Below are 9333 nucleotides of genomic sequence, written 5' to 3'. Positions count from 1 at the left end.
TGGGAGGGTCCCTGCCGGACGAGTAGGCTCCGACCCCGGGCTGCCCCGGCCCCTATGGCAGGTAAACGGGCTGGGGGCTGCAGCAGGGAGGCGCGGCCGGAGAGCGAACCGGGAAGGGGCGTCTCCCGGGGATCCCCACGAACCCGCCTGCGGGGGCGCGGGGACCCCGCCGGGCACCGGGGAACTCCCCCGTGGGGATGGGGGAGCTGGGACAGCCCCCGGGGAACGGGCCGGGGCGGGTGCCCGGCCCTCTCCCTTCCCCGGGGGAAGGACCCTGTTCCCAAGCCGGCCCCTGGAGCGTCTTCAGCGGGGCGAGCTCCCGGGGAGTGGGGCTGGCTGCTCCGGGGGTCCCCTGCCTGCCTCTCCCGGGGCGGGGCGCTGGGGGGGGTGTCTCGGGCTGGGGCCGGCCTCCAGCTCCCCCCGGCTCACGCCGTCCTTCTCCCCGCCGCAGCCCGGAGCGCCCTGTAGCGCCGCCGCCCGGCCCGGGCGCCATGGGGAACCAGCTGGCGGAGATCGCGCCCGCGCCGCCCTTCCTGCCGCCCTTCCAGGCGCTGCACGTGGTGGTGATCGGGCTGGACGCGGCCGGCAAGACCTCGCTGCTCTACCGGCTCAAGTTCAAGGAGTTCGTCAAGAGCGCGCCCACCAAGGGCTTCAACACGGAGAAGATCCGGGTGCCGCTGGGGGGCTCCCGCGCCATCGCCTTCCAGGTGTGGGACGTGGGCGGGCAGGAGAAGCTGCGGCCGCTCTGGAAGTCCTACACCCGCCGCACGGACGGGCTGGTCTTCGTGGTGGACTCGGCGGAGGCGGAGCGCATGGAGGAGGCCCGGGTGGAGCTCCACAGGATCACCCGGACTTCCGAGAACCAGGGCGTCCCCGTGCTGGTCCTGGCCAACAAGCAGGATCTGCCGGGGGCGCTGTCGGCCTCCGAGGTGGAGAAGCTGCTGGCCCTGCACGAACTGAGCGCCTCCACCCTCAGCTGCACCCAGGGCTGCAGCGCGGTGGACGGGCTGGGCCTGCAGCAGGGGCTGGAGAAACTCTACGAAATGATCCTCAAGAGGAAGAAAATGCTGCGGCACAGCAAGAGGAAGCGATGAGCAGCCCCCGGAGCTTGCCCCAGCCCCAGCCCCAGCCCCAGCCAGCTGCCAGGGCGTTTCTTGTTGGGTGCAGGGTGAGCAGCTCCCGTGCCAGGCCTGGCTCACCCCAGCGTGGCTAAACCTCCCATGTAGACAAGGACTTTGTTATGGGGCAGCGCCCTCTGGGGGATCTGTGTGCCTGCCCGTGAACTCTCCATCCAGGATTCGGGATGGCTCCAATGGCAGTGTGCTATAGGGACTGGTCTGGACCTGTACCCCTGGGCTGACAGGACACACAAGTGCCACAGCCAGACTGAGAGCAACGGCCCCTAATGTGTCAAAATAAAATTTAAAGAGAGGTAGGGTGGGGTTAGGAGACTGCAACCTGATGGCAACTTGCATTAGATGAAAACACTGCAAGTGGGTTTTCTAGGCGTGTGGGTGTTAACTTCCATCATTGCTACAGGAAAGGTGGGGGAGGGGAATCTTTGTATTACTGGGATTTTTTTTATAAACCATGTGTATTTTTTTTTATTTTTATTTTTTTTGTAGGAACTAAACGTAAGTTATTAAACAGACAGATTGGATAGCTGGGAGTGGCTTTGAGTCTTCACTTTCATGCTGTCCGAGTTCATACTTTGTCAAGATTCCACTTGGCTGGATCTGGACAAAAGGTACATTGGGATTAAAGGCAGGACTGCCTTTTATTGAAACCAAAGACCTCTGCTAAACAGTTGGCTGTCATCTTTAAGGAAAGAAGGCTTTTAGACATGAAGTGACAGAAATCAAATCTATCCTTGTCTCCTGCTAAGGGAGGGAGCTCTTGTGAGGGTCGAAAGAAACCAACCAAGTCTCTGGCTGCTGCACTAATGAATAGTAACAAAAACATGACCCGATATTGTTTTCCAGGGCTGGTAAGCCCCTGCAGCTCCCATCCATGCCAGCATTTGCAGTTTTATGCAGCATCTGGAGTTATAACTAGCGATGAGACAGATTTTGCAAAGGAGAGAGATTAAACCTCAGGCCGTAGGTTTAAACCTGTCTTGAACTACTGGAGACCAGGATGAGCCTTGATGTGGGGGGGGGGGGGAAGCAAATTATTTCACTCTGCTACTGTGGTGTTCACAGGCTATAAACGCCACAGATGCGGGAGATCATCTTATTGGACCAACTTCTGCTGGTGAAAGAGAGACACTTTTGAGAGTTCAAGAGCTCTGTGTAGCTCAAAAGCTCGTCTCTCTCACCAACAGAAATTGGTCCAATAAAAAATATTACCTCCCACACAGTCTCTCTCTAATCTCCTGGGCCAGTACAGTTATAACAACACTGCAGCCTAACACCTAGCAAGTCTAATTGTACAAAGGTGACAACAAACTTGGTTGCTGTAACAGGAACTGGAGGGCTGGGGGAGGAATAAGCAGGACAGCTCCGTTCCTGTGAACACAAGATGTTCCTCCCCCAACCCCTTTAAAAATGGGGTGGTAAATGCAGTGGTGGCCAGAACAGCAATCAGAGGCATTTACTGCTGCGTTGGCCCCAAACGTGACCCAGAGTAAAAAATGTGTCTTGGCTGCCACACGAGTTTGAATAAATGCAGGGTTTATTCAGCTTAAGCTGGTCGTGTGTGTGTGTGTGGCTAGAATCCTTTTCACTCAACAAGATTATACCTTTGTAGTAACTTTTGCTCCCTCGGCTGTGCTCAGCAGTTTGTGGGTCAGTGGTGGGGTCGGAGCCCCCGACCCATGTGTGCGGCTGCCATGTCTCATGTTCCTGTAGCGGGTGAACAGTTTACATCATGAACTGCACGTGAAGATCTCGAGTTCCCCTTTTCCAGACAAAGAGACGGCGCAGCCCTATGGCAACTGAGGCGCTCCTCTGGCTCCACGGGGAGGAGCAGCGGAGTCTGAGGAGCCAAGAAGTGGCTTTAAGCACAGAGAACTGAGAGCTGCACCATTCACAACTTCTCGCACAGCAGGGAAGGAAGGAGAGCAGGGGGCTGACTTCCTCCCAGAGAATCCCTTCTCCCTTGGTATTAGCCTGAGGTGGGCCCTGGGTTTGGGTTAGGTGCCAGAGATGATGGGGAATGCAGCCAGGGTTTGCACATAATTTACCTTAAAAGCTGTTTAAATAATTGGATGAGCTTTGTGAGCATAGTCAGACTGGCTGGCCTTGCTCTACTTCTCCCCCCGTGGAGGCAGCCCCCAGCCCTGATCCAGAAGGACCATCCCACCCGCAGTGTGTCAGTCACAAGGACCCAGATCCTTAGCGGTATTTGTGTGCTAGCTCACATCAACTCCCCAGGGAGGCAGGTGCCTAAGTACCTTTGAGAACCTGGGCCAAGGTGAAGAGCAGCAGGAGGAGTGGGCCTGTGCCTGAGGAGGGATGGGGAGGAGGGGCCTGGAGGAGGGAAGGGGCTTCAGAGTTTAATATGAAAGCCATGCCCAGGAAGTGAGATCTATAGAATCAAAGTTAACCCTTCTGCTGCACTCCCCCACATGGAGAGACAATGAAAGGACTGGAATTGTTTCTCTTAGAATAAAAAGAGATGAATAAAAAGGGATAAAAGTACATAAAATAATGAATGGTCTAGAGAAGGGACAGTGGGAGATTCTGTTTCCCCTGTCTCCTAACATAGGAATATAGGGTTGTTAAATTAAATTTCACACGTGCACACTGCATAATGAGACTGTGGAACTCACTGACACATGATCTCAGTGAGGCCAAGAATTTAGCAAGCTCCAAAGAGGGATTGGATGATTCTATGGGTAACAAGAATATCCAGGGTTGTAACAGTTAATGTTGAAAAGGGTTTTGGAAGGGAGCTATACATCCTCATGCTTCAGGCGAGAAGGCCCAGATCCACAAAGGAATGTAGGCACCTGAACCCCTAAGTGCCTCAGTCCCGAGCAAGCATGAGAATGAGACTATAGCCTGGTGGGAAACTCAGAGGCCAATGCCCCTACTCTAATGACACTTTAGTTATTGATTCAGTGGGGAACAGCTTGAACAGGAGAAATTGAGGTAGCACCATATCGGAGTATAAACAGCTCTATGGTTAGAGCATGTTTGTAAAAAGTGGGAGCCCCCTCCTGAAATCCTTTTTCCTCCACCAGGCCAAGGGGGGAATTGAACTTAGGTCTCACACCTCCTGGATGGGGGTAAGGGGAATTGAACCATAGCTTTGTGTGTTTCTTGCAAGAGCAGCTTAGCTGCCAAAGCCACCAGCCTCTGAGAGAGGGAGTTGTAGCTGGAGATCACTAGCAGAGGTAGGTGCCTCCCTGTAGCCCAGACCTATGGTGCTGAGCTCTGTGACAGAGATGGGACGTAGGACACACCCCTCTCATCGGCATCTCCCATTGGCTAGTTTAGGTGGTTCCCAGGTATCTAGCTGTCCCTGTGCATTGTTCAGGGACTTGCCTAGGTGCCTAACCCGGTCAAAAAGGGACCCTCCCCAGCCCGGTGAAAATGAGCGAGTGAGTGAGTGAGGGTGGGGGAGAGCGAGTGACAGAGGGAGGGGGGATGGAGCGAGCAGGGCGGGGCCTCAGAGAAGGGGCGGGGTAGGGGTGTTCAGTTTTGTGTGATTAAAAAGTTGGCAACCCTAGGCTTTGTGGAACCTATTCTTGTGCCAGTGATTTTCTGGGCACCTCAAAGTTAGTCCTTCTGTTGATACTGGCAGTTTTCCTTATTAGCGAGACCCTGAATGGGTCCAGCTGAACCTCATGAGAAATGCTCCACTAGGCTGCCCATTTACTCTCACAGCCAATCCCACTCTTCTCTGATGGCAGCTTGGGTCACACCCGTCCTATATAAGATCTTCCCCAGGTGCACTCCCCGTCTCTGCAGGCAGGCTCCAGCTCTGAGATTGTCTTCTAGCTTAGCAGCACTGAACTCTTAGGGGGCTGGAGCCCAGGGGGCAGGAGGGCAGTGGGGCTCTCCACATTGTACTAGCATCATCACAGTGCTCAGACTAGGAAACCTGTTCGGGGCTTAGAGGAGGAGCTGAGCGTTGAGGCGGCTGGGGTTGGGAGTCAGAGCACTTGAGTAACTCCATGTGTGGACAAGCCCTTAGGTCTCTCTCTCGCCTTGGCTACTACCTTGGGTAGTAGGTAGGTGGCCTCTCTGGGTATGTCTAAGCTGTAGCTGGGAGGGAGCCTGGGTAGACAGACTTGTACTCATGGGCCCCGAGTTACTGCGCTAAAATGGCAGCGTGGCTATGGCCACTCAGACTGCGGCTTTGGCTCTTGAGCTCAGGCTGCCACAGGACCCTTAGGTGGTTTAATGCGAGTGCAGTGCTCTGAGATCCGTGCAGGGACGGGGCTACGATGGGTCCAGGCTATTGCAGCAGCCACACCCACTTCTCCCCAGAGAGCGGGCGGGGGAAGGGAGAGCAAAGCCCGTTTCCACGTGCCAGGGGATTTGCTCTGAGCAGGGCTCCTGGCCCAGTTAGCATGGGGGGGAAGCTGAGCGTTTTAAATGAGATGAGCTTTGCCAAGTGGAATGCAGAGTCCCGTTCTGAGCCAGAGAAAGCAAGGTGCCCTGCTGACAGAATGAGCCTCAGCCCCGATCTCTTTATGTAACCGAGCGCCCTGCAATCAGCTTAAATCCCCTAGGGGGTGTTATATAAGGAGCACACAGCTCTGTGTATCTGGCTCCAACACCCCACCCTTGGTGTTTTGCTGACTCCTTTAAATCAGTAGTGCCTGCAATCCCCCTCCAGCTTTAGGTGGGAATGTAGGAACTTGATTAATGGCAGGACCAGGAGGCCATATGCTTTCACGAAGAGTTTCCCATGGCATCACCTGGGAGGTCAAGGACCTGGTACTGAGCCGTCACGTGGGAGGCTGTGTGACGGGGACGGGTCCATGCACAGCATCTTTTCAGCAAGCTTTGAAGCTTCACAGCTGGCAGGGCATGTTGCTGGGATTCTTCAGAGAGGAGAGTCAGCTGTGGCTGGGGGGAGATGCTGAGTTTCCAAAATCCTAATGAGCTTAATTCAAGCTTTGTTGTTACCTCTTAATTTTTTAATTAACTTATACAACGGCTGCTCGCAGTGATTAAGTAGCAGAGCAGGTGAGCCCCATCAAAGCCTAACCTGAGAGCTCAGCCCCCAACCGGGGAAAGTGGGTCTGCCCTGCAAGAGAAGGCAAGTCCCCGGAGCAGCACTAGCAAAGCCCTGTGTTTACTTGCAGCCGGGAGCAGTCAGGCTTCACCTGGTCTGCTGAGCCACACGAAGCCAGAGAATTGCAGGGGAGAGCACATGAGTTATTCTGTTCTCACTGCAGCCACCTTTCCGCTGCATCTCGCACACCTGGAGAATACACTCAAGGGAATGACCTTGTTCTGACCAGAGACTGGAACTGGCTGAACCTTCCTCCTGGTGTGAGGGTAACTTATTGGAACAGGTTCTCCCCTGCCCCCACGTGCTTAACTCATCAACGCTCAGGGTCTGTTCAATAGAGACTGGCAGCATCTCTAAAGCACAGGCCTTAGTTCGACCATGAGTTAGTGGGCTCAGCAGTGTTCACTCGTGGAGCGGGGAAGAATGATTCCCTCCACTGCCAGAACCGAGGGGGCAGGTTCTCTGGTGCGGGCCATGCAGAAGCGCAGGCTAGACAGTCATAACAGTCCCTCTGACCTTAACATCTATGAACTATCCAACTGGTGGAAGTTTCCTACAGCTATTAGTTATAGTTAGCATATCTTGCTATTGATATAGTGCCCGGGGTGGGGGGCTTCCAGGATTTCCTCGTGCCATGCAGCATGCGTTAAGTAATCCAGTGCCTTCAGGAAGCGAACGATCATAGAACTTCCTGTCCAAAACAGGCTGCATTAAGAGCACATAGAGCGAAACCAAAGAGGTGGTCTTTGGGGGCAGATTTATTCCGAGGGCCAATACTAGAGACCTGGAGGAAGCCTTGCAGCCTCGACCTAAAGCAGATGTTTGGGTAGGGGAATGCACAGGGCCCGCTCCTACCCAGTCCTTCCCGTGGGCTGCAAACCCCTCTCCCAAAATGAAGCAGAATGCTGGGCTCTAATGGAGCTCAGCTGGGCTGGAGAGAGGGCTCAGAGAGAGAGTGCTGCCGACTTAATTTCTTTCCAATCCCTGGGCAAGATGCACTAAAGAGATTCAACTTTCCTGTCCCTCTTGGGGGAGGCAATGATAATAACACAGCACTGACATGGCTTCCATTGGAAAATTCAGTCTTTTATAAGTCCTGTTTGAGCCTCACCACAACTCTGTGAGGAAGGGACACTGGCATTTTACAGAGGCTAAGTGATTTGCCCAAGGTCACCCAACAGCTCAGTAGCAGAGCCCAGAAAATGTGGCTCTTGGTTCCTTGCTTGAAACACCTGGGTCAAGATTTCCCCTCCCGAATAAAACACAAAAGCCTTTTGCCCTGGACCAGTCTGCAAACTGGCGCACACATGTGTCTGATTATAGACTAGCTTATGTCTCTGGAGGAAGATTGGGGCAGTTCAAAAGCTGAGGCTGTCCTGCTGCTTTCAGAATCAGTAGCACAAACCTAAAGATGGGCAGGCTCTTTGTGTACCCAGAGAGGGCTCCAGCAGCTTTATGTTCTTATATCAGCTGCCTTCAAAATAAGCTCTTTGAGCCTGCAACTGCGGGGTGCAGGGGGAGTAAGGCAGCAAGGGAGGAGACACTGGATGACTGATCACATGAGTTCTCCAGCTCAAAAGGCTACATGTGAGCTGAGAGAACAGACCCCCAAGTTCATCAATATCATAGAGCTATAAAGCTCAGCATGTGTCCCAGTTCCTTCGAACGGGAAATGTCAGTAACCAGACTGGGAGGAAGTGGTGTCATGGACATAGAAGGCAGCCGTTAGAAAAACAGGCCCAGGAACTGGCAGTGCCAAGATGCCAATGGGCAGAGGTGGGAGATAAGGACTAGCCCAGAAACACTTGATGGGTTGCAATGGCCAAGGAGCTAGTGCCATGGGGGAGCCCTGGGACTGTCCCAGCCCCGGATGCAAGGGGCACCATCTGAGCAGCCATGTGGTCGTGTCTGGTGGGTCCTGGACTCTTGCCCAGTCCTCCTAAGCCTGCAGATTGGCAGACAAATCCAGCCCTGGTGTAAAGAGCTGTAGGGATGGGAAGCTGGTGTTAAGGGGTCGTTTCCCCATTTGCAGTTTGTCTAGGTTAATTTGTCCCCTTTGGGGAGGAGCTTTGTTCTTCAGGCAATGCAGAATGAGCCTCTTGCAGAAAGTGCCTCAGCCAATCAGCTGCTCAGAGCGAAGCGATGCGCAGGATGGCCTTGTGGCTTAGAAGTGAGTGTCATTTCCTGGCTCTGCTACAGACTCCGTGTGTGTCCTTGAGTAAATCTCTGCCCCAGCTCCCATCCGTAACACGGGGATACCTCCCAGGAGTGCTCCAAGGACATTCATAAATATCTGCGAGGTACTCAGTGACCCTATTGCCAGGGGCCACTTCAGATAGAGCCTGGCCCAGAAAGGCTGATTACGCCCAGAAGTCAACGTGGCACAGCAGCTCGAGATGGAAAAGGCCCATTGGATCACGGTGTCCATGCCCAGACTGGCCTGCATGATGCATGAGCAATCATTAGGGAGCCTGCTACTTGCCCTTATCCAGCTGCCAAGTGCTGCTCTCCTGTAAGAACTGTAGGCGCTTGTATCTCCAGGAACTGGGATGAGCTGTCCCTGCATTTCAGCCTGGGGGGAGGTGATATCAATGAAGGGATAAGTGCCTGGTACAAATAGTGAGGGTGATACTGTATCAAACCTACCTGGGAAGGCTAGAAAAGGCAAACACCCAACTGGAGATGGGCATGGGTGGATCATGTGCGCAAGGAGAAGTTATTCACCCTCAGTACAATCATCTCCTGACTACGCAGGGCTCAAGAGATTTAAAAGGTGAAAGTGATCCAGAGCCAGTGAGACAAATAAATGGAAGGAGACAGCTGCTGAGCCAGCCAGAAAAAGAGTGAAAGAGGCTAGGGATGGAAATGCTGGCCTGGGCATTCTCCTCTCTCTGAGTCTGAGGTGACTGTCTCAGCAGAATTTGCTGGCAACGCTTGCCAATCTACTGTCCTGACACCTGCAGTTAGACAAGATACCAAAGCAAAGCCTCTAGGAAACCAAAATTCTTGGCTGGAAAGTGAAATTCGGGGATAAAATGTGAGTGGTGAGGTTGTGCGGCTCGCTGCTCCTCCGTACTCTCAGCAGTTTGGGCTTTGCATCAGGATGGCAGCGTAGAGAATAAAGCCAGTCCCCAGAGGGCT

The 9333-nt window shown here is 53.8% G+C and overlaps 1 protein-coding gene across 1 annotated transcript; it reads left to right on the top strand.

The window, feature by feature from the left end:
- The first annotated feature begins 491 nt into the window (after positions 1 to 491).
- ARL4D (ADP ribosylation factor like GTPase 4D) lies at positions 492 to 1094 on the top strand. Its single transcript, XM_065422666.1, has one exon. The coding sequence runs from the start codon at positions 492 to 494 to the stop codon at positions 1092 to 1094; it is 603 nt and encodes a 200-aa protein (XP_065278738.1).
- Positions 1095 to 9333: the final 8239 nt, after the last annotated feature.

The sequence above is a fragment of the Emys orbicularis genome, chromosome 25 (assembly GCF_028017835.1).
Source record: "Emys orbicularis isolate rEmyOrb1 chromosome 25, rEmyOrb1.hap1, whole genome shotgun sequence".
NCBI classification, from domain to species: domain Eukaryota; kingdom Metazoa; phylum Chordata; order Testudines; family Emydidae; genus Emys; species Emys orbicularis.
The sequence above is the reverse complement of the archived record's forward strand: the minus strand, read 5'-3'. Positions and strand labels throughout refer to the sequence as shown.

What these genes read in the sequence shown, in the direction of transcription:
- ARL4D (XM_065422666.1), top strand. Translation starts at nt 492, where the DNA reads ATGGGGAACCAGCTGGCGGAGATCGCGCCCGCGCCGCCCTTCCTGCCG.